The sequence below is a fragment of the Dipodomys ordii genome, unplaced genomic scaffold (assembly GCF_000151885.1).
Source record: "Dipodomys ordii isolate 6190 unplaced genomic scaffold, Dord_2.0 Scaffold90, whole genome shotgun sequence".
Classification (NCBI taxonomy): domain Eukaryota; kingdom Metazoa; phylum Chordata; class Mammalia; order Rodentia; family Heteromyidae; genus Dipodomys; species Dipodomys ordii.
The window spans coordinates 8,638,546-8,665,451 of record NW_012267306.1 but is presented as its reverse complement, the minus strand read 5'-3'; the positions used below and the strand labels follow the sequence as shown (position 1 = coordinate 8,665,451).

At 33.1% G+C, this 26,906-nt stretch overlaps 1 protein-coding gene across 1 annotated transcript in view; it reads right to left on the bottom strand.

The window, feature by feature from the left end:
• The window catches only part of Pclo (piccolo presynaptic cytomatrix protein), a 277,792-nt gene that overhangs the window by 34,103 nt on the left and 216,783 nt on the right, over positions 1-26,906 (bottom strand). Inside the window, exons 18-22 of the mRNA XM_013026022.1 lie at positions 25,831-25,857; positions 20,430-20,523; positions 19,266-19,337; positions 15,556-15,736; positions 13,734-13,928 (exon numbers count right to left, since the gene is read on the bottom strand). Of these exons, the coding sequence (XP_012881476.1) occupies positions 13,734-13,928; positions 15,556-15,736; positions 19,266-19,337; positions 20,430-20,523; positions 25,831-25,857 (569 nt within the window). The remainder of the gene's footprint in view (positions 1-13,733; positions 13,929-15,555; positions 15,737-19,265; positions 19,338-20,429; positions 20,524-25,830; positions 25,858-26,906) is intronic.

Genomic DNA, 26,906 nt, shown 5'->3' with positions numbered 1-26,906 from the left:
GAATCTTTACTAACTTACAAGGAAAAGAAAGAAACAAGGGAAATGAAAACATAGACCCTTTAAGGATATCACCAGGGTACCTGAGATTTAGCTGCTTCTCACATCTTCCTTTTTACCATTTCAGAAATAGCAGATTCTTTAAAGTCACCAGAAGTTTCATAACTATTTCAGTAATATAAACATTCCCCCTCCAAATAAGTGAATATATTAAAATCACCAGAAGTTTCTTAACTATTTCAGTAATATAAACATTCCCCCTCCAAATAAGTGAATATATAAAAAATAGAATCAATTATGTGTCAAGTGTTTTTAATTTGTATCAGCTGTATGTCAACTATCTGGGAAAATGTCTGAATAGTCAGTTACCAAAGCATCACTAGGTAGCTGTTGGACTAGATTTGCAGGAAAAGATATAATATTTTCTCGACGTTATAATGAAGGAACTCAGATATTATCTAGTGTTAAAGAACACTTAAAATTAAAAGGGGAACTTAAATGTATAAAGGTACTGTAGCTACAATATAAAATTATGAACCCTGTATGACATGAAGTAATTGCATAATTACCATATAATAAGCCATATTTGTCAATTGATTGAAAAGGCAAGCTGTTTTGCTTTTTGATTGGCATTATACAACATAACTAACTAGATTGATAATATTTTACAATACTGAATGGAAAACAGTGGTTTCATCAACAAAAATCCAAATATGTTATTTTCAAAGACAAATTTTAATTGATATTATTATTATTATTATTGATTTTTATGCAAGTACAGCCCTACTCAACTTTCTTGCTCATAACTGGTGCTCTGCCACTTAACTCATGCATTCAGTGTGGCATTTTTGTTGGGTAATTAGAGATGGAGGCACTAGGATTTGAGGTGTGAGCCAACAGTGCCCAGCTAGACATTTTTAAAGCAATTTATCCTTGTTAAATTATGATTATTTTCATCCAAGAGCCATCACAGTGCATAAGATTTGCATAGAAATAGTGTGCGACTATTTGTATGTTAATACTTATATTTCAAAAGAATCTTATATTTGGTCAATTTCACTTTGGGTGGATATGATTTCTAGTAGTTCTGTTCTTCTTTGGAGAAATGTGAAAAATGTATATGGAACTTAAAGTAGTATATTAAGTAGAAAGGAACAAGGCTAGTAATAATTTGAGAGAATAATTTTCTTCTCTATCTTTTTGAACAAAAATCAATCTTATTTTTGTAAGCCTGTGAAAGTGCTATCAGGATTTAAATGAAAATAAAGCCAGTTGCTGGTGGCTCATGCCTTAATCCTGGCTACAGTGGACAGGGAGATCTGAGGATTAAATTCAAAGTCAGCCAAGACAGAAGAATCCAGGTCTCTCCAAGTAGCTAGCAAGAAGGTAGAAGTGGAGGCATAGTTCAAGGGGTGGAGCTCCAGCCATGAGCAAAACAAGTCAGAGCATGAGGTCTTGATGAGTCCCAGAGCATGAGCCCCAGTACCAGTATAATATGTAAATAATATTGTAAAAGAATAATCCAAATCCATGGACAGTATGCACATAAATGAAACAAGCATACATCTATTTAATGTTTCTGCAAATCAACATTTAAGTTTGAGTCTACATAAATGAGTAAGAAGTTAGCAGTCTAAGTCTGAAACATAATCTTCCATAATTTTATGATATCTACATTAATGATTATTAAGTATTCTTCTAACCCTTTTAATCAGAATTTGAGAAATCATATACTACTATGTATGATTGGACACAGTTAATTATATATGGAAATGATTGTTTTATGGAAGAATTGAGCTTCTGAAAAACAAAATCTGATAGTTTTGGGGCCATCGCTTTCCTCTGTGTGTATCTACTGTCTTTGTGAGGTCCTACTATGGAAAGGTCCCTTGTGCTTTAGAAGAGCAAGTCTTAGAATGTAGAACAATTTTCAGGCTCAGTTGTTGAAGGGACATCTTAGGACAATTTTTATTTTCTGTGAGTCAATTTGATGTATTGTAAATTTTTATTTATCTTCTTTGTTTTCTTTGGCTGGTAGATGATTAGACATCATTGTGTCTATTAGTCCACAGGGCTAACCTTAATGAAGTCTAGTGGTGTCTCTTTGTGCATCTGTCTTTAATTAATTTGGTCTATTTTTCCATTCTACTAGATTAAAATACACATAAACTAAACTGTACCTACCACCAATGGCAGCTCTGCTCAGAATCCTCAGATCAAATTGTAGACTTTGAGTATGGAAATTGAAAGCTGGTAAGAACTCCAAAGATAACCTATTTCAGAACCACTGTTTTGCTTTTAGAAAAACAGATAACATTCTTCTATATCACAAATTATTAACGGGATAACTTGAAAAGTTTAATCCAATTTTATACCACATTCTGTTTTATAAAATTAACAGTCTTTGCCTCTCTCAGAATTCAGTGATTCAATGCATTTTGTCTTGCTGTCTACAATGCTCTGTTCCTAGCGTTACAACTGAACTCCAGTGCAGAGATAATTAAAACTATTCCAGTAATAAGTTAATATTTATTTAGCATGTAATTTCCTGAATTATTTGATGGATATAGTATGAGATACTATCTTGATAGACATGATTCATGATATATTAAGATTATGTGGTCTTAAGAAATTAGTTTTTAGGGCTGGGAAGGTGGCTCAGTGGTAGATCACTTGCTTTGCATGCTTAAGGCCCTGGGTTCAATTCCTCAGCACCACATAAACAGAAAAAAAATAGCCATAAGTGGCACTGTGGCTCAAGTGGTAGAGTGCTAGCCTTGAGCTGAAGAGCTGAGGAACAGAGCACAGGCCCAGAGTTCAGACCCTATGACCGGACCCCTCCTCCACAAATAACTAGTTTTTATTTCAGTCGTTTAATAATAGAACTGAGAACTACTTCATTATTTTAAAAATCATGTAATTTAAGGGATGTAGTTTCCTTTTAATCTGGTTCTAATTTCAAATATCTGTCTTCTTTCCCACTTCTCTCCCACCCTCCCCTCTTCACCGTCTTTTTTCTTTCCTTTCTTCCTCTCATTTGTTATTGCTGTTATATTTTTGTTGCTATTACACCGAAGGATTTTGAAATTTTACTTTATTTAAATAATTTCATTTGACTGTGGATATGAAAATGTAATTCTTATATGATTAGCATTGTTCAATATGCTTTCCCTCATGCCTTATTCAATTATATTTTGCATATTTCCTATTATAGTTCAGGGTTAATTTATTGAGAGATTATGTATGATATATGCACTTCACAAGTTTAATTTTCTATTTCTAAATCTACTTTAGTCTATACATATTGGAATTCAGAAAAAGGAAACAGGATACTGAAACAACGGCGATAGCTTCAGTGCAGATTATTCATAGCGTGTTCCAATACTCCAAAATTACAATATGGAGAAATAAAATTATTGAAAATAGTTCTGATAGCTATATAAGTCATTTTTAAATATTTGGCTTTGCAGTTGAAGGAAGACAAATGACTAAGTGACTGTGTTAGTTATAATTGTTACCACATAATTAACAGGTATTACAAATTATGAAAAATGCAATACTGCTATAATTTTTTCTCATAAAATTTATTTCATATTCATGAAGTTCTTTCAGAGAAGGAGATAAGGATCAGCTGCCTCATTTCTTATATTCCAGGAAGCTTGCAAAGCTCTTAATCATGATTATACATGTCCCTTTCCATATGAATTGATATTGTAACTGGAGACTTTAAGACCTTTACATGATCAGTTTAAACTGTTCTAGTCTAATCCTATCAGAAATTTGAAGGTGTTTCTCACACTAACTGATCACTTACCCTGGCATTATGGATGATAGAATCAATGATCACTTCAGAGTTATAAGTAATGGTATAAAACTTCATCAGATCAAATGACAGTAAATTTTGTTAACTAATAAATTACTAGGAAACACTGTTTCCTTATATTGAACAAAATGTGATGGTTCCATATACTGTTTGCAATTATCCTCTATTTTTGCCTTCAAGGTATATTTTCTTTTTATGAGATGTTTTGGTTCTGACCTGCTTTTGTAAGAAATCACTTAATCATATAATCTGGAAGCTGTGGTAATTTAGATCATGACCACCTGGATTAGTAGATCATGATTATTGATAAATGGGATACTATCATAAATCAATAATAATTATAGCAAAATGATTTATGTGGCTACTGCCGCAACAGATACTGGGCATTGATTTGTTCAATGGCCATAGTGTGAAGAGAAATTTTAGATAGCGTGAAGAGAAATCTTAGATAATTATTTGATAATGCATGCATAGTCCCACAGATCTATGTTTAACTAATTTCCAAGCAGGTCATTGTCTAAAACTTTCTCTGTCCTGTGGTGGGATATGTTGCAGTAGATTGTAATGCTTATGAGGGAGAACCAGAACTAGATCTAATTAAATATAATTAACTTTATTTCTAGGTATTGCTAAACATGATGATGTTTGGTTGCATATAAAGTTAAGTCAATGACTAAGTAACTTTCCCCAGCTCAGTTGAAATGAGTTAGTACAGTTTTCTCATAGTTCATAATTCTCAGATCCATTTAAATTGTTTATACAATAAATAACACTAAGATCTAAGATTCAAAGGGATGGTGATTTATATTTTTCCATTGTAGCATTACCAACAATGTGAATACTCAAAAATAAATATATGCAGAATATGAATAAATGACTTAGAAGAAATTCAGAAATACTCTCTATAAGTATTAAATAATAAATGTTTAAATGATACTTTTAACTTTAAATATTTAAAAACTCACTACTATTAATATGTACAGTACAGTGAACTGTATTTTTGAAATTAAGAGTCAAAGCTTAGAGAAAAGATAAAGAAACTTTCAGTATTTCCTCACATTTGAATCAAAGTGATAGTCTTCCGTTATTCTATTGTTTGTGATAACATAATTAATTTGAAAAACACAGGAGAAGTAATGCTTTTGAAAAACGATGCAAGAAAGAAAAGGAATACTGTATAAACAGTTGCTTTTTCAATAAATAAAATGAGGAAAGAACAAAAGTAAAATGTGTTCTACCTTTTAATACTTCCATCACTCCATCTTGGATTTGAAGCAGCTTGATGAAAGCTGACAGGGAACTTACCAGTCAAATTACAAAAGAAAGATGTAATAGATGTGAACAGGTAAATTGTAATTCCATTTAAACCAAGCCCAGTGAAACATTTTAAATTTCCTATGTAAGTTGAAAAATTTCATTTGTTAATCTTCAAGCTTTATAAGGTAACATTTGATAAGGAATGAAAGAAAAAGTTCTGAAATGCAATGGAGAGATGGCTCAGAAAAGACTGACACAAAGATGGTAAGAAGGTATTGGAAAGAAGCTTCCTTAATTTGTCGTTGGCTACCCTAAAAAAATAATGTTTATAATGTGTAGGTCGTGGATGGTAAACACTTCAGTCTAAAAATCTCTTGACACTCTTGATAATTATTTAGTAATTCAAAGAAACTAATTTTACATAGGTTGAATCTATTTATGTTTATCATATTCTAAATTTTAAAAACTTGAAAATAAACAATTGGCTAGTACAGATTCCATTAGCCATCAAAGAAATGAAGTTCTGACAACTTTCATAGCTACTGGAAAACTCTACGGTACACTTGAGAAAAAGTGAGAGTTAAAAACACAAATAACATCTTAATATTTAATTTTTGGCTTTGCAAATGCAAAGGGTTTCTGGGACATCCAGCATTCAGTAGCCTCATTTTGAGATAGAAATTAAGAATTAATTTCAAATGAGATGAAATTAATTGTCACCACCTTTTTAAACAGCTGCTTTAAGCCATTATATATCTTAATACCATTTTATGGTGTCTTTTACATTTTATTTTTATATCTAAAATATACCAAGACATTAGCCTCTCTTAAAAGGTTTTGTTAGCCGGGTGCCGGTGGCTCATGCCAGTAATCCTAGCTACTCAGGAGGCTAAGATCTGAGGATCGTGGTTCAAAGCCAGCCCGGGCAGGAAAGTCCCTGAAACTCTTATCTCCAATAAGCCACTAGAAAACTGGAAGTGACACTGTGGATCAAGCGGCAGAGTGCTCGCCTTGAGCTGAAGAGCACAGGGACAGCACACAGGCCCAGAGTTCAAGCCCCACGACTGACAAAAAAAGGTTTTGTTATTACTTATATTACTAACATTTTCTACTATCTCTGAGTGTTCTCAGAATTTGCTTCATCCAGAAGTTTACATCTCTAAAGTATATGGTCTGAATTTAAAATAATACATAGTATAAAAATTTGCTTTAAAAATATTTGCATCAAACAAGAAAAGAAGAAAATGAAATAAAGTAAAGCAAAGTAGAACTAAACAGGTATTTTATGGCACATAAAAATGGAGTAAATGATTCTTGGAAGGCACAAAAATAATATAAACTCTTCTTCAAGGGAATGGTCTATGGATTCTTGAATATTCTTGCACAAGGTGGATGAAGACAGTATTGATTCAACAGCTATATACCTTGAGAGGTCATTAGCAATGAGTTATTATTATTATTATTATTGTCATTGTTGTTGTTGGTCAAGCCCCATGGCTTGAATTCTGGGCCTGGGCACTGTCCCTCAACTTTTCAGCTCAAGGATAGTGCTCTATCACTTGAGCCACAGAGCCACTTCTGGCTATTTTTTTTCTATTTATGTGGTGCTGAGGAATCGAACCCAGGGCCTCATGCATGTGAGGCAAGCACTCTAACACTGAGCTACCTTCCCAGCCAGCAATGAGTTATTTTTAAACAAAACAAAAATAAAAATATGTAAAATATCTATATAGTAAGACATTTCAATTAGGTAGTTGCAAAATGTCTATTTCTATGTTTACCTACCAAGTTTTTAAATAGAGTTAGATATAAATAAATATAAATGGATACAACTTGCAATCATGGGGTATTAGATTTGTGTGGTTTTGTGCATTTTTTTGCTGCTATGTTCTGAGTACAAATACAGCAAAATTATTATTTCATCATCTATATGTTTAAAAATAAAAATCCATGCTGCTGACCTTTATCGTGCTTTTTCTTAAAAATTAATCTATCCTTGTGTATTTGATGCTATTAACATTCTGATTATTTCCTGTTCAAATTATCAATTAAACTCATTTATTAATTGTATCTGTCAGTATTTTTGAGCACTAAAAGATATAAAACAATGATTATAATTTCTAACAACTATCCAAGTGAGTAAACCAATGCAAATTCTGTTTCTGTTATATTTCATTTTAAAATCCACATGTGTTTTCTTGCTTTTTGGAGAACCATTATATACTTATGCCTATAGCATAATAACAACAAAAAAGTATTTTTACAGTTTGGTTAAGTACACATGAAAATTTCCTTCTTCCTATTTCATATGCATATTTTACGCCCCCCCACCACAACCCATTGGAGAATTGATGCACAATCATGGTTTTCCACATTGTGTGTAATACATGAAAAGGTGAAAATATAGTCAAGTAATTCATGGGTAGTTCGATATGTGGATTTAGGCCATATTGTTAAGCAGCCAAAAAGTTTTTGTCATTCTTCTACCTCTTCTGCGGCATTATTTTCCTGGCTCCAAAATTCCTTCTCCCCAGATGAGAATGTACCACTTGCTTGTATTAGACCCTCACAGCCCAGTGTCCCACTAGTTTCCATCAGCCTTTCCATGCTCCAGCTCCATGCTTCTCATTTCCTTCCTCTAAGTAACTTGCCTGTTTCATCTTCTCAAGGTCTTGCTGTCTTGTGATAATTTGATAAACTATATTTTGAATTGTTTTCTCAACCTTAATGAAATTTGCATTTTGGAAACTAGGTTTCATGGATATTATTTGCTAAATATATGTCATAAATAGTGGCTTACAGATCTTGGCAAAACCAAAGTGAGGGCTTCTCCTTGTGAGATTATGTGCTCATAAATCCACTCTCACTATGAAGGTACATAGTTAGATAGATCATATCACTAAGTCATAGCAGTGTTGAAGTCATGTTTTGGTATTTAGTTTGACATTGGGCCGGTGGATCCTGCTATTCACCATATCAGATGAAAGGAGCATAAAAATCCTTACTGTGGCCTAGATCATGGCTTTGAGGTGACACATCACAACTACTGGAAAGAATAAAATCACCCTTTGGTGGTGAGTCAGAGGTCTACAAGTGTCACATGATCAGAGTTATAGATTCAGTGTGACTCTGCATATACAGCAGAAATATTTCTAGCAAAATTTCAAATGCCTACAGAAATACTTGTGAGAGAACATTCAAGCAATTTCAAAAGATACAGGTACTCTTAAAAATTTTTGATTTTTATAAACAACAAAGAAACAGTACCCTTAACCCCTGAATGATAGTCATAAAAATTTGAAGCTCAAAATTATTCAGATTGATTTTATCAGATTTTATTGGCTGGCTACTGTATTCACAATTTCAATATTCTCATTTTTAAACTGCTCAGGTTTTACTTTTTTAAAGTGTGACATAATTTGCTTTTGTGCAAACCCACTGATATGAGGGATGTATTTTTTTATTGTGAGGGGATGTATTTTTTTATTATCCATATATGTACAATGTTGAAGACTTCACCTCCTATTATTTCTCCTTAATTCCTCTTTGAGGCTGTCTTAACTGGAAACAGAGAAGGCTAGATTCCTTCTGACCAAAGTGATCATCTACTTCTGGTCAGAAGAAAATGGTTAACAACAGTAGTTAACAGTGGTTAGTGACTACCATTTGAAGTCAACAATTTCTCTACTCCCAGTGTCTTCCTGCTCCCACCCCAGCCACCCCCTACCACTTGCCCAAAGATAAAAAACCTTGCATAGTCAGTGATCACTTGGTAAGAGTTCTCCAAGACAAGGCATGGATACAAACTCTGTGACAGGGGCAAATATGGTTTTATTTAAAGTGGAATCTTTAGCAGTGGTCTCTGGAAGTAGCTTCCAGGTTTATTTCCTATAATTTTACAGAATCAAGTATTTGTATTTTTAATCTTTTCACATAATTATTATAGATAATATAATTCATCTTATCTAGCCTCTTGAATCTGTTCAAAAGGGGGTGGGGGATATGTGTATGCATTTTCTATGATCTATTTCTAAGTTTAAAATCATGCCTAAGATTTTAGCACCAAACTAAAATGGGTAAGACTTTTCAAATTGAACTTAAAATTTAGAATATTAGATGCCAACTAAATGAATCTTCAAGACTTGAAGAATGCTTTCTTAATTTTTTCCTTGTAATCCCTCTGTACAGCATCTTTACAATAAAATAAAATTAAAAATACATTTTTTGCTTCGGCATATTATTCAGAAAAGAAACAAAAGCCATAAAAACTATTTTCTATATTATTTTCTCTTAATAATGTCACATTCTGAAACAGAAGGGCCCAGGCTCAGCAAAGGAGCTAAAAGAAAAGACTCAGAGGGATTTCTAAATATAAATAGAGTTGTTGAGGCATCAGGATGACTTGGCACAATCTGTCTAATTTGTCCCTTCAGATTTCTTAGCATGGAAGTAAACCCCAGAGGGAGAGAAAAGTTCCTTTAGGCTCACTCCATAATTCTTGCTTGACCTATATATTATGCTACTTCAAGCAGAAATGTGCTGAGAAGCTTACAAACAATATATGAAATGCTCTTTAGGGACAATTTTGTAACCCTTGACAGAAATGCCTCCAGATGTACACATAGCTTCCTCTACAGACCTGCTTCTTGCTCACTGGGCTACAACATTGGGAAAATTTTCTTCTTTAGCTGTTCATCAGTTTAAATCACCAGCACCAAGAAAAGAGGATCATTAGGCAGAGAAGTTGCATTTTGCCACCATTTCTTGCTACATCTAATAATTTTTAAGAATTTTAGTGATAAATACCAAGTAAATAAATATTTTAAAAAATTAAAACCAGAAGTGCTTGATTGCAAAGGGGCTAGGGTAATTTAAAAAGCAAATGGTTGAGAGTCATAATTACAGATATAAGGTAGGGAATAATGGTGGTTTAGAAAAATTTTAGGTGTGTGTTCTTACATCAGATATTTTACCCCTGTAATTCTCTAGTTATTCCCCAAGTAACAGGGATAAGAATATCTGAGTTACTAGCTCATCCTCTTTGGGTAATGAAATGAGAAATGGATGACACCACACTTTAGACAATTCGAAAAATTTTCTTTCTTTCAAATACAGAGTGTTATTTTCAGAATGCAGATGAGATTATGTGAACTTCATTGTGAGGACTGAAATGGAATACTTATCAAAACACATGGAAATATTCCTAATACTTCTGAAGAAGTAAACTAGTGAACTGGGACTGGCTAGTGCTTTGTATGTTTATATCTTTGGTAAGTTATTCTATCTGTTTCTTAAACAATTTGTATCATAATTTACATAAATTTAACCCTATACTATATTTCTGATTAGGCATTTGGAGAAACATATGGTTCAATTATGTTATTTATAGTAGCCAGGAAATACTACATTGATATTGTAGAAAACAGGTATTTTACATATCATCTCTTAGGATAAAATGAAACAAGAAAGTCATACCACATGACCTAGTTTTCCTCTTGATTTTTACATCAATGAAGAAAGACTTCAAATTCAATTACAGCAATTAACCTTAAGGGATATATACTGGAGCTTTACTCAAAGTAAAGGACTTACAATGTTTTTATGCAAATTTTAAGATTCATACTTATGATTGAAAAATCCAATAAAATGATTGATTATATAATAGTAATTAAGTCACAATACTAAAAATAAGATACAAAATAAGGGGTATTTAATTATGGTGACATTTATAATTAGTGTAATATTGTTAATATGAAAATGAAAAATAAGAAGAAAACAAACTGGTTTGAGGGTACTGAAAGTGAGAGATGGAATTCTAACTATTTCTAGGATGTGCTAGTAAGACTTGCAAGAAAAGGTAACTCAGGCTTTTTGTAACCTATAAATGGGACTGAAATCATACTTTCAAACTTTGTAGATATTTAAGCTATGTTTTTCTGGAAAACTTTAGCAACTTCTCAGATGACCACATATATCCACTGCACTCCAACTACCAAATTGATTGAAAGAAGAATGTAAGTGCTTTAAATTTTCTAAGAATAAAGAGAAAGGCAATAGATGATAAGAATTTGTTTTAATTTTCTGGCAAATACAGAATCACAAAATTGAGTACTACATGGCTGGAAGGTACTTAAGATATATTCAAGTAGAACTTTATTTGTATATATGGTTTTGAACTAAATAGAACTAATTTTATAATGATGTTAGTTGGATTCCTGTCCTGGACAAAGGCTGTCTTTCTTGGGGGAAAATCTACAGCTGTTGGGGTAAAGTTAGGACCAGATATCAACTTGCTTTTCTGACTTAATTCAGCTATGGGATCAAAGCTAACTGCATCTTTCCAAAAATCAAGGGTTCATGGGTTTATTTTCTTTTATCTACAAACCTGAGATGAGTGGAAGCGTTGCCTAGGGTAACACGACCTCATTAGTTATGTTTTTATGTAAGCTCACATGCTTTTACTCAGTAATGATTTTCCTTCTGTCTTATGTTTCCAATGTGGAACTTTGTTCTCCCAAATGTTTCTGTTATCACAGCTCTGACTAAACTATTGCAAGGGATCAATGAGAAAACAAAAACTGACACACTCATTTTATGCTGCATCATATAACAATGGCTCAGAACCCAGTAGTTTATGAATGAAATAAAGATACTTTATTTATTACACAGGCACTTGGATATTCACATGCCCAACACATCTGATACACTTAACAACTATGGAAACACGAATGGAAAATGTCTGCTTGTAGGATTGAGAGAGAACTTTCACCATGTAAAGGTGAATGAGTGCATTGACAATTTTTCCTTTGCTCTCCTCTAAGAATTTCCAGAAGTTACACTTTAAATAATAGGCAACAAAAACTGTTCTACATTCCAACTGATATGCTAACTTGAACTGTGAACGATTTAAAGTTTTATCACAATGCAACATAGTTATAGTCATGCTTGAACAGATTAGGTTAGTAAGCATGCATTCCATTCTGCAATATGAATACTGTTAATCTATTTCCCAACAAAGATCAGAAGATGCCCAGTGCATAGAAAAATACAAATCACTGTAGTCAATATATTACGAGAGTGATCTTGGAACTTACACGGTGGTGATGAAGTCCTAAAATGCCATGCCCACAAAAGCACATTAAAAAGTGGATAAACATATTTCATTAGACAATCTCTAAGAATGAAAGCTTTAATTTTGGGGAATGTTCTTGCTGTGTGCTTTGAACAGGGCCTTTCTGCTCACCTCCTTCTGGCTTGACTGGTCCATCAGACATCACCTTCCTGAGGGCTAGCTGGCTTTGGTCTTGGTTGCCATTGGCTGGTGGAGGCAGATTATCAGACTGAGTTCTTTGAATAGGGAGGACTCCTGCTATGCTGTGTCTGTGCTGCTTCCTGGCATGATTAGACTGACCGCTTTTATGTGCTGCTGTGGCAGTGTAGGTGAAATGGAAACCCACAGTATGTATCCTCAGATGGAACCAGCTTAAATGTTATTCATGCAAACAGAAGTGTTCTTTTGCTCTATTTAAGTTGTGTTTTCAAATGCCAAAATGACACCACATGCACAGCACTGAAGGGAGTTAAAAACTGGCTGTTTCTTTGAAAATGACTAAAGGGATGTGGAAATGACTAGAGGAATGGGAAAAGCAACAATCTAGTTCCAGTGCCTGGCTAATGCCATATGGATGTAACAGTGAGCCTACCGTTGGGAGATATCTAATCTTCATTGAGACTGTTAAAATTATATTGGGTGATGAAATTTTCACAAATGAAAAGAAAATATAACAGTCAGGTGGGGTGAACGTTCTACTTGGATTTACAGCTACTAGATATACCATGTCTTGACTTTTAAAGGATTTCAATGTTTAGGCCCAGAAAAAGAGCCTGAAAAATTCTCTGTGATCCTATATGAAATGTGATCCACAAAAATGGACCCAAAATTGTGTTCCTGAATGAGGTTACAGGGCCTCATTAAATATTCTTATACATACATTAATCCTAAGTATTTTTTAAACAAAATGATTTTCTTTCCTAGGAGACTAGGAAATTTTATACATGGAAAGCCACATCTTACATGCATAATTTCTTAGTGCTTTTAAACATTGGCTTAGCATGTTTTCTTTTTTTTCCTCTAGGTTCTAAAACATGACTGCTGGTTGGTCTCTTATTTCTGCCTAAATTTTTTTTAATATTTTTATGTGCCAGAATCTCATTGTTCATTTGCTCTAAATATTTGTGTTTGTGCTTTTTTGGATGTAATGCCTGGAAAATTGGCAGCCCCTTTGTGCTTATGATCCCTGCACTCCAAAGACTATTTAAGCACACACAAAAAGACTCACAACATTGCTTTGTCTGCCTACACCACAAACACAGCTACCAAATACTATGAGCCAGGTTGGGTGGATGGTGAAGACAAAGGAGAAACAGCCAGTTTTATTGCAGTCTACGTAAATTAAAAAACAAAAAACAAAAATAAACCAAATATAAGGAAGAGCATATTTATGTACTGATACCATTCTTACACAGACAAAGGGACAGAGAACAGAGTGAGCAGGGGATGCCAAAAACAGAAAGCAAACAGGGAAGGACAGCAGGAGAGAAAGGCAACAGATGAACATTAAGCTGCCATGCTGAGGAATTTATTTGCGTCTTTTACTTGGTTGAATGCGGAGTTGTTGCACGGCGGCTTCAGCTGCAGCTATTGCAGCCCCTGCATCTTCCAGGTGGGTCTGAGTAACGCTGGTTTTGCTTTGACTGCGAGATGGTCCATGAGAACGGAGATGGCCTTCAGATGATGACTTGGAGCTACCAGGACTACTATGAGATTTCTCAATGGTTGGAACCTGCATGTCTGGTTATAAAAGGGTAAAGCATGAGTTACATTTATTCTGTCACACTTGGTCTACACATAATTGTAAGTAACTGCTACATATAACTAAGAATTATGTTAATACTGCTTATGGTTCACCTATGCAACCGCTTACCATACAAAACGTGATTAAATATTTGGAAAGCCATTTTGGGGATGGTAGGAAAAAAAATGACAATCTTGAGAAGAGATACATTCATGAAGAAGAATATATCTAACTTAGATCAACTACTAAATACATTAACTTCTAGTTTCAACTACTAAATACATTAAGTTCTAGTTTCAGGCAGTAAGTCCGCTATTCTGGTAGAAGTTGGGAAAAAGACAATGCAGCTATACTGATGAGAAGTTTTAAGCCAAAGTGAAATGAATTTTGGGATGAGGTGAAAGTCACCCGAGAGTATTAGAGCTTGCAGAACCATTGACTGCAGCAATTTAAAAGATTTTACCAAGCACACATTTTTGCTAGGAGAGAGGTAGTGGGGGGAGTAGGGAAGGGAGAGAAGGAAGGAGAAGTTTGGGTTTTATGTTAATCATCTGGCAGAATGTTAAAAGGGATACAGATGAGTTAGGTGGAATCACATAATTGATCTATAAAGCTCACTCATGAATAATCTACAGTACTCATTTTAGTCAGCAGTTCACAATATGAACTGAATGGCATCTATCTATAGCCTTCGTTTTCAAAAAAGCTAGTAATTCATTACCTTATAATATATAGAAATACTTTCTCAATGTGATATACTTTCTGAGAAGTTCATCAGAGACAAGGAAGCATCACTCAAGTCCAGTATAAAAATTGTATAACTGTGTAATACTTACAAATAGCTCAGTATGTCTAGGTAAGATATCACATGTTTATTCTATATGGGCAATAATAACAATTTATAATGAGGACTGATATTGTATTAGAGAACAGTTGGAAATAAACCTCCCAAAGTTAAAAATCATTTAAATGGAAATGTTTTGCATATTGCCAAACTCAGTGTAAGGTAGTGCTGATTAACATAACAATAACAACAGTTGAAAATTAATTTGGGGCCAATATTTAGGAAAGAGTTAAGGGAATTTTAGTACTCCAATAGTTTTAATGATAAACAAAAAAGTTCTTGATGTGATAAGTAAAAGCAATATGTGAAATTATATTTATGAGTAAGACCATATGAAAAATCATATCTTCAAACATCATACTCACTTGATCAGCATGATTATATTTAGTCAATGTATTAAAAGGGACTTTAATATTTTTGTTTATGAAATGTATTAATTCACTTTTTTCTAAAAACATAACATTGATTTATCAAAACAGAAAAGATGAAATGTTTCATATAGCTCACACTGTCGTTTTAACAGGTTGATACACCAGAAAACTGAAGATTGTAAGGTGATATACCTAATTCTATGCTGAAAAAAGACAAGCCTATTTCTCAAATTCCAGATCACTCTGTTAGATAGTATATTAATATTTCAATAGAATCTGACTTTTCAATATACAATGTAAGATATGTATTATCCTATATCAATTAAGCAACATAGAGGCCCACATGTCAAGAAGATACCGAGAGAACAAACAGACAAAATGCTTTTTCTCCTTGAAAATAATTCCTACCCTTCGATGGGTCAGGGAAGATACCATGACTTCGGCTTTTGATGACAGAAGGCTTTGGGGACTGCTGGCTACTTTGACTGGAATGGGACTTGCCATGATCAATGCTCTCAGTCTGTTCCTTGAGCGGATACCACCTAGGAGTGTTATCAAGGTGAGATGTACTTGACAAATCAATCAATACCTGAAAAAGACAACAAATTGATGAAATTTATGAATTATGTTCAATGCATCCATTACATTTTCTGTGATCCAAAATTTATTCAAAGATAAATATGTATGGATAGATACATATGCATTTATCTTGTATCTATGTATATGTACATGTGTGCAAAAGGCATAGTATTAGCATTATAGATGATACTTTACTATTTTCCTCATTTTTTCCTTTTTCTCACTTAAATGATTAAATGAAACTGCATAAAGGCTTTGATTTGAAAGACAGTAGAGTTATAAGTAAATCATTTCCAGAAAAAAAACTGTATTGGTTCTATGAACTCCTAGTCCTAATCATGCCTGGAAGTTTATTTAAAGTATAATTTTAGTTACAAGAGGAAAAAAATGAAAAGATTCCAAAGAATAGATGATTTGCAAGTACTAACTTATTTCTCTATTTTTAAACAAAAAATGTGTTGTTACTGTGGAGGTCAAGTGATGGGTACATTTCTTTTGGAACAGTGTCACTCCTTCCTTCACTTTCTCCCAGGTTTTCCCACCCAACCCCGTATACAAGTTGTGTAGTTCATTTTTAACATACTGTCTAGTGAGTATCACTGTTGCATTTATTCATCCATTGTCCTACCATTTCTGTGCTCCCCTGCTATCCTCCTCTAAACAGATTTAATAGCATAACACACATATAACTTCATTGTACATAAGTGGTGCAGTGTAAAGTTATTGGCACCTTAGACTTTACATACTTGTGTGCATGTACACACACATATATTTTCAGGACAATGAATGTAAAGACAACAAATTAGAACATTTTTATAAGTAAATCAGGTTTTGAGATGAGACATTAAATCAGATATAACACTATGTCCTAGAATGATCTTGCCTAGCATAATGACAAGAAAGTAGTTTGAAGGTTGTGTTTAAGTAGTCTGGTTTAGGCAGGACAGCAGGGATAGACCATAATAAAAAGGTTAAATGATCATCTATACAATAAAATTAAGAAAGGACATTGCATTTTGTCAGATTTACATTTCTGAGACATAATTTAACATATAGCTAACATTTCTGCTCTAAGGAAAAAGCACTAAATAAAGCATGCAGTTTCAGGACATCCTATATGAACAAAAATGATCAACACTGCAAATGCATATATAAAATTGTTTTAATTGTATTTTCCTATTTTTAGTTTTGCTTTTGGGAATCTTTGAGAAAAAAATTTCAGGGTATTTAACTACCAGTTAGAGATGTGAAAATGTTACATTGATGTATGCATAGACAGCTAGCAAGTAAAGAAACCAAAATTTTTATTATTACATATCTAGCTTATTTCTAATATAAATTTACTAGCTCAAAAATCCTTTGGGGGGGCTGGGAAGGTGGCTCAGTGGTAGAGCGCTTGCCTTGCATGCCTGAGGCCTTGGGTTCGATTCCTCAGCACCACATAAGCAAAAAGAAAAAAGCCAGAACTGGCGCTGTGGCTCAAGTGGTAGAGCGCTAGCCTCGAGCTGAAGAGCTGAGGAACAGCGCCCAGGCCCAGAGTTCAGGCCCCACGACCGGACCCCCCCCAAATAAAACAAAAAACAAGAATCCTTTGGGCTGACAGCAAGACTGTATATTTTCCTACTGAAACAATTAACATCCAATCTTACAACTTAAATAAAAATTATATCAAATAGTAGACCAATAACCATTTCTCAAGGTACTGTTCATCTATTCAAATAGTAATCTGGAAATATTGATTGCAAAATAACTTTTTAGAAATAACTATTTCATAAACTTAAGAAACCCTGTTTTCCCTGTATTTGGTGTTGGTATAATTAGTGGAGGGGAAGGGAAAAAACAAATTGTTTTTTAAAAAAATTTTTTTATTGTGAGAATACCATACAGAGGAGTTACAATTACATGGGCAAGATAATGAGTACATTTCTTATTAAGCATTGTTGCTTTCTCTTTGTTTCCCCTTCTCATCCCTTCCCATGCTCCTCCCACACAATCCTCCCCCCCAAAGTTGTAAAGTTCGTTTTTTGACATAACAACTTGTACATCTCATTGTTGCAATGGGTCCACCTGTATCCCTAGTTAAACGATTTGTTTTTCCCCTTCCCCTCCACAAATTATACCAACATCAAATACAGTGAAAGCAGGGGTTATACTGTGGGGGAGGGACGTACAGAGTAACAAAGAAATCATCTTATAAATATGTTAGAAACAATTGCATGAAAGAAAAAAAATTTGAATACTTATCTTGGGGTTCATTCCGCTAAAATCAACTTATCTGACCTTTTCTGCTTGACTCAGACATATACTAGTTATTTCAAATAAGGGAAACCATGGGACCTATGTTTCTTTGGGCCTGGCTTACTTCACTTAATATAATTTTTGTCCAAGTCTTTCCTAGCAAATGTGGCAATGTTATTCTTTCTGATGAAGGCATAGAATTCCATTGTGTATATATACCACATTTTCTTGATCCATTCATCTACGAAGGGGCATCTGGGTTGGTTCCATATCTTAGCTATGGCAAATAATGCTGCAATAAACATAGTCATTCTGGTAGCTTTAGTGTAGTCTTGTTTGTGATCATTTGGGTAAATGCCCAAAAGTGGGATTGCTTGGTCATAGGGGAGCTCTATGTGGAGTCTTTTGAGGAAACTCCATATTGCTTTCCAAAGTGGTTGAACCAGTTTACATTCCCACCAACAATGCAGTAAGGTTCCCTTCTGTCCACATCCCCTCCAGCATCTGTTGTTATTAGAGTTCTTGATTCCAGCCATTCTAACTGGGGTGAGGTGGTATCTCAATGTTGTTTTAATTTTCTTTTATGGCTAGGGAGGTTGAGCATTTCTTCATGTTTCTATTAGCCATCCTTCTTTCCTCTCAGAGAAGTCTTTAAGTCTTTAGCACACTTATTTATTGGGCAGTTGTTTCTTTGAAGATTTGTTTTGGGGGGATTTAATTTTTTAAGTTCCAGGTATATTTTAGATATAAACAAATTGTTTAAATAGGGATACAGGTGGACCCATTGCAACAATGAGATGTATAAGACGTTATTTCAAAAAATGAACTTTACAACTTTGGCACAGTGGGTGTGGGTGGAGAGGGGGAGATGGAAAGGGATCGGAAGGGGAAACAAAGGAGGAGGCAACAATCCTTGATAAGAAATGTACTCATTACCTTGCTCATGTAATTGTAACCCCACTGTCCGGTATTTTTACTATTAAAAAAAAAGAAATATACTTTGGAGAGGAGAAGAGGGGAAGAATGCAGTAAAGAATCCAATATATATTCTACAAAATTAAGAAGAGTAAGTGTGAGGGTAGGGAGGAGAGGGATGGATAAGAATGTTGAAAAGGGTGAAACTGATCATGATATATAGAATTTATAAACTGCTTTGTTAATTGACAACTCCTTTGTAAAACTACTTAAAGATAATAATATAAATAAATAGATGTATAAATAAATAGAAACATGCTTTGCATCTTGCTTTATTTGGTGGTTTACAATGGCAGCATGGAAGGAAAATGCAATCTGGGGCTTACCTCTCCAAGGAAATCATTTGAAGAAAATCTATCATAATCCCAAACTGTCACCTCCAGGGTTTTCTTCTTTAGCTATAGTTCAAATAAAATCGACATTAACTCCATTTTCCATAATAAATTTTCATTGCACTTGCAATTTACTTTCATATTTAAATCCTGTCCACTTACACAAATGTACTTCTATTTTTTACCTACACAATGTTTTTATACTAAATATTGCATAAAATTTAAACAATTACTTTGTATTCTAATCCAGTTTGATTATTAAAAGCACTTTTTAAGAATTGGTAATTTTTATTTATTTCCTATCTATATTTCTCATCCACCCAGTTTTTAAAATAGAAAGTAGAATATAGGTTCTTATAAGAAATTCATAAATTGTAAAATAATTCTGGAAGATGTAAACTTTTTAGGTGATTTCCTATTGTTTCAATGATATCCAATGATACTGGTAGCAGTATCTTATTTCTGTCAGTGAATTTAACATGTTACATTAAAACACCCAGATTGTAATTTTTATGTCTGAACATATAATCATACTCATCTTCCAGTGGATAAATTAAGACCTTACTTTAAAGATCCAATTATTTGAAAATTGTTTTACATGTGATTTCTTCTTGTTTGACTTTATTCTCTTCTCTGAATTTAACTTTATGAACTGCCAATTATTTTTCTGCTATGAATACAAAGTTCTGAAGTTCAGATTTTTAAGTGTACATTGATACCACTTTTGCCTAGAGTCATTAATTTGTGGTGATAATCTTTTATGCTAGTCATTATTTTGTCTTCTATGGAGTTAGCCTACTAACAGGAGTCTTAAAATATTTCATGAAGTAACACATTGAATCTTATTTGTGCCTTTGCATTACTTATGCATGTCAAAATATTTATAAATTTTGATGTACTAACACTTAAATTGCATGTAGTACTAATTGGATAGTCATTGACCAGTTCTCTTACATTCACTTACTTGTCCATTTTGAGCAGTAAATACATCAAAATGTATACATTTTATTTCATATAATATTTGAACTTCATTTTTTCTCAGATGCTATATACTTTATAGAAGTATTTACATTTTATGGTAAATAATGACAAATGGGTCATTTGTCATAACTATATTTTTAGTCCAAATCTGTTACTTAGGAAATAACCATCACTTACCTGTTCCATGGAAATGCTTTTATAAATTACTGTTTGATTCCACTCAGGATTCAGACTTTTCTGGACATATTTAGTCCTTCTCTTGTACTCGGCACTGAATGGCAGAAAGGAAAGAGTTAATTTGATTATTTAGCTCACCTAATGACTTCATAGTCATGTAGATATGTAGACTTTTCAGAGATTTTTTTCAAATCACTATGTAATTACCTTATCATTATTTTATGTTTTAAGCCTTATTTTAACTTGAACACACAAGAGCAATTTGCATAAGTTGGATGCCTTATATTTTGTTTGCCCTTTTCAGCAGATGCTTTTAGGTATTTTAATCATACTATAATTTTATTAATATTACTATTTCCTGAATATAGCAGCTAGTCATATTAACTGAATGGTACAAATAGTACCATGCTACAAATAGTAACTTGGTTTTTAGCATCCCAATAGTTCACATCTAAACATGTCAGCAAAGCTAAATGGTCTATCAATCAATTTTTTTCTAAACAAAAATTAGTTAATGGTTGTACTGAAACAAATGATGTATGGTTCTTGCCAAAACTGACATTCTATCACCATCAATAGCAGTTAAAATGTATTTGGATACTCTTGGTAAACTATGGTATTTAATGTTGCTATAAAATTTTTACTATACATCCTTCTTTCATGCTAATAGATTATGATGAAATTGGACCAAATTAAAAAAATCTTTATTCAATATAACTGCATTTGTGTATATCCATGACATTTTCATTCTTGCTTAGCAATGACCCATTTACATATTACAATTCATAGCCCACAACTATCCCAAGGAAGTCTAAGCAGAACATCTACAATTGTGGTTGGCAATGGATTTAGGTTACCGTGACATGTTACTAGAAAACGTTGCCCACACAGACACAGCCATTCTCTTTCACTAACTTTTTTCTGTATTTTATACCTCAGTTCATATCTCAGTTACTAAATAACACTTTATCTCTGGTGGACATCAGAGCCCTAAGATGGAACAGATTTGTCTAAAGTCCATTCAGGTTTCTGGACTATACAAACTTCCCTTAATTAAAAGCACCAGCCATAGACCTACTATTCTATTATAAACTCAATCTATAAACTCAGACTGACTATTGGTATACCCTGACTTGGTATACACACTGTCATATGCTGCAATGCCGAAGTTTGTTGCTCTGATAATAATTTTCTTATGTTTTCTATATAAAGCTCCTGGGAAGCAAAATTCCAATTTACCATCCATTTATAAACATAGATTCATGACCAGTTTCTTTCTTCTCTCTTGTTTTATCCTTAACCACCTGGTGCAAGGGGAAGAGTTCTCAGCAATGACTGCACAGTGGAATCACTTGCTGTGTGAATTTTGTTGGGGTCGGGGAAGTCAGGACTTCATAGATCTCTCCCAAGGAGAGTCTGAATGTGCTAAGTCTTGAGCAGTAGAGTTTTGAAGGCTGTCAGGTCATCCTAATGTGGAGTCAAGATTGAGGTACAGAGTTTATGCCCCATTTTACCTCTTCTGTCTAACATCTGAATCCAATTTAAAAGCCAAGAAGTTCTCATCTTACTTCTAACTAAGGCACTTGATTGTTCAAAAATAAATGCAGAATTTTATAATTTTGTCACTCAAAATAAATTTCAAAATACCCTAGGGGAAGTCTATAGACAATAATTTAAACAAATTTATGGACTGTGGAAAGAAATAATAAATTTCACTCACACTTTTTTTGTCAGTATCTAGTGATGTGTAAATTTCTAGTCTCACATATCTAAAATATTCCATCCTACTAATTCCATTTTTATCTTACAAAAATTCTCCCACCCATGAGCAAGAATTTTGTTCAAGAATATTTACTGCGATATTGTTTTTAATAGTCAATAAGACAATGAATACATTACATTATAATTAATCAATGGAATACTAAACAACAGTTTAAATTTAATACATCTCCATATATAGAAATAGGTTTCTAAATAATTTTATGAAAAAAATAAATGTAGCCGGGTGCTGGTGGCTCACGCCTGTAATCCTAGCTACTTAGGAGGCTGAGATCTGAGGATCGCAGTTCAAAGCCAGTCCAGGCAGGAAAGTCTGTGTGACTCTTATCTTCAATAAACCACTCAAAAACCAGAAGTGGAGCTGTGGCTTCAGCCTTGAGCTGAAGAGTACACAGACAGCGTCCAAGCCTAGAGTTCAAGCCCATGACCAACAAAAATAAAAATAAGTAAGAAAAAAATAAATAAATAAATGTAGAGAGTAGTATGATACTATTATAATTATGTGAAATAATAAAAATTATTTAGCATACATGTATATAAGAATGTGTACTAGTAAGCATGAGTATAAAATATTAAATTTAATTCAGTGGTGATTTTAGGGGAACAAAGAAGTGATTACAGAAGGCTCCAGGTGCACTTTTAGGTAGATTCTATTGGACAAATACAATAAAATACTAAGGTTTGATAAAACTTGAATGCATAAACATTTACAGTAGGCTTGAAAGATTTTAAAACAAAGCCCAAATGATTTTGGTAAATATATTCCTTTATGTTTCACTTTTAGAATTTTTTTTTGATGATAGTACAGGAGGAATTGATGTCACCACTAGCAAGTATAGATTTTGGTTGGTACTTTAGAATCACTGCTACACTAATGCAAGTATGTTAAGAGAAACATATAGTAAATAGCACAAGTGTTATAGTTGCAGCTTATTTTGGATATAGTTATCCATGTAATGGATCATAGGAAAAAAATTAACAATTCATAATGTAGTCAGGAGCAGTATAATTATTTTTCGGATTTCAAAATGTTGAGTCTGTATCATGTTAAAGATGAGAATAAATGGCAAACACAAACTCATGTAGTTGCATGGAAGTTCTGGATGAACATATATTAAAATTGTCTGCTGTGATGAACTGTTTACAAAAAATTACCAGTCACTATGTTTTCCTTGTGCATAATTAAAATAATGATTATTTAAAAGTTTCATGTGCACGCCATTCTTTTCTTTGTATAAATAAGCAAAAATTATAGAGAAAATTTTGAGAAAAGACCGTAGAATCTTTGCTTAATTACTATAACACATGATCATATATTTGACTCATGCATGAAAAATATAAAATAAGCACACTGATATAAGAATAAGTAAATGTATTAAATTCTGTCCCCTAGGCAGAGATCTAGGTGTATTTTATGTGTTAAATAATTTGCTCCTCAAGGCATTGCTATAAGACAAGTTTTTTACTATCACACTTAATATGTAGGGACAAATGATGCTCAGAGTTATTGGCAATGCTAAATAGGAACTCTTAAGCAAAATTCAGATAAGAGCAAAAATTCAAGAAGAGGAAGAAATTGAATTCATTCTCTTTTCTTGTCTAGTAAGCCTACTACATTTCCTTGTGAAGGGAGAACAACACATTGCTGGTATTACATTATGAAAATTAGGCCATATCTAATCATCAAAACAGTAATATTGGAAAACAAAAAGGTAATTCATAGAGGTGACTATAGTGATTATCTCTATCCTAAAATCTGCATGTGCTTCTTTAGTTTCTTGTAAAATCAACTGAAATAAGTTTTGGTCTTCAGATTGCAACCTAAACAATTTTTGTCCTGTAAAAAATAGTTTGATATGCTAACAAGACTGCTTCGACAAAGTGTAGCTAGAAAGAGATTCCAAGTATAATGACAGCTAAAACTAGTTACAATTACAGAAAAATCTGATTCATGTGAAGAGAATTGCACTTTGCCCAAAGTATGATGAGACAAAACTGGAAAGAGACACTTCAGATACACTCATTTCATTTCTTAATCCACTAGAATGTTCACTAAGTTCATGACAATTTGAGCTCTTTCCTGTCATTCTTTCACCCCAGCTTGCCAGATACTGTCCTTTCAGAGCTCAACAATAAATTGATCAAAGGATAAGAAAAGAAAATGAAAAAAAGAAACTATGATTTTAGTTAACAAGATTTTCATTACTTTAATTATAATGCATTATATGATGTTACTGAAGAAAATCTGCCCAGTTATCTTTTTAGTAATATTAAATAATTTTGTGTAATAGAGTGATCCAAAAACATTGTATTTCTTATTTTGCAGTGATAACAGACTATCAGTTACCTGCAAATTATCATACATGTGCTAGCTATAATATTGAAACAAAATGTTATTTATTAAGAGCTTGTTATGTGACAGATGTTATTGTTGTTACTTTAGGCTTATTACTTCATTTATTCATATACATATATAAAAATTCTGTAAAGGCTGCTGTTATTCCTAATTAGCAGAATAGAAAATAGTTTATATTATATCTCATAGAGTGTAAGTGGCAGGGCTGAAATTCCAACTGAAGTTCTTAAAGACTTCTTAAAAATGCATGCAACTATTGTTCATATTTACAAAACATGCTCTTCTGTAAGTTAAATGAAGACAGCCATTACTCTGATAATTATCTCTTGGTGTGTCTAGATGAAGGAGCGAAAATTCTGAAAAGTGTGATAGTCAATGTCTGTTATATAAATTACACTATGTCTTTGAAACAAGATTAATTTTATATGTCATTCCAAAAGATCTGGATTGTGTTCAGCAATGTGAGAACAAGACATACTAAGAAACTCATCAGCATCAAATTTCACTTCTTGCTACAATTACATGGCTTGAAAGTTTCTGGTAAGGCTGTGATGACTAACTCTATTGTTTGAGACACATTCTTATGCTTTTAAAATGAACAAGCATCCTCTTTTGGGGAAACAGCTTGTTGGGATTAATAAATATATCATATTTTAAAATCACAGACAAAACAAATGTACCATTAATAATCTAGATGAAATTAAAATTCTCATTACTCTATTGCTACAGATGGTACATGATTCACCTTCTCAAGTAGCACATTCAATTTATGATGATGCAATAAATAATGCTTCTGGTTGTGTATTAGAAGTACTATTTGTTGATAATGTAATGGTGCAACATGCTATGAGTTATTAGCAAACAGGCTCTTAACACTGGAACCAATCAAGAATAATTATGCGACTGCCAATATTTTATAATAAGCAGTTTTGGAGTGTACTTCTAGAATGTAGTACTGGAAATCTAAAATATCAGTTAATTCCTTTTAAAAAGTGACTCCAGAATGGTATAAAAGATCCAGCAAATCTTAATCTGTGATTACCACATGAATGGTTAAGGTTTAGCAAATTATATTTTCTACTTTTCTGGGTCTTATTAGACACATCTGCTAAAGCTAGTTATGAAATAGTAATTCAATAGATACCCAGATCAGAAGAATAAAAATTACCCACAACAATGAAGTGTGAATCAATGTACATAAAAATATAACAAGTATAACTCTAGGCATAACACTACTGCTAAACACTGAAAGAGAATCAACTCTACCTGGCATTCTGGACAACCATAACTTGACTGCATTGATTCCAGGAGCGAGAGTGAGGGACAACAGGAAAGTAGGAAAGACAGGAAGAAAAATGTTAGGAACAGAAATAAGGAAAGAAATATGATATTAACACTTAGAGCAGCTATTTCATAATGTATAAATGACATGAGGCAGGAAAAAACCATTTGAAATACATTGAAAAAAATACCTTATGATTATAATCTATTAAGAGTAATTTAATGAAAGAACTAAGTATTGAATAGGAGTTGTATAATAGCTGTTACTGAGGCAAATCTCACTCATATATCATTGGAGAAACTTTGCAAGGACAACGTAGGTGAGACATTCTCCATTTCCTGTTACTTTTTCCACAATGAACTGACTTATTCATATTACCTGCCTTCTGTTCTGGTTACAAGCATTTGCAACATTAAAACATGTTGCATATAAATAAAAGGTAGATATTCTTATGCAGTATAAAATATGAGACTGCAGAATATCGTTAGAGGATAAAAAATGATAAAGCTTTATTTCCATTCATTCATTAAAAATACAAGTTAGGGACAATACTTGATGATGATTCTCCCTTCCCCAATATTTTATTAAGTAACACTAAAGGTCTAATGACCGAAGTAGATAGCAAAATAAAATGTGGCTTGTTGTTACCTTTTTTTAATACTCATCTGAAAAGACATAGGCAAACTCTATAGACAATTATGCAAATGTAGAATTTAATTATTATGAAAGACAAGATTCTCTGAGGCTATAGAACTATTTGAATAATCTCCATAAAATTAGTGAAGGTTTGAGAAACTGTTTGATAAATCAAAGCTAGCACAACTGTATCGATAATTCTCAGTTCCAAATGGAATTACTGGGGAGGATAAAATTAAAGTTTATACTCAATTTGACATAGTACCTGACAATTTTCAAATCACTGAGTTTGATTGGATTTGATTTCTCTGACAAACTAGAAATGATGATATGCCTACATTAACTCTCTCAATATCAGCAAGAAAACTGAATTTCAGTGAAATTGGTGATCTGTCCATGGTGAAAATATAGCTTAGGAACAGAA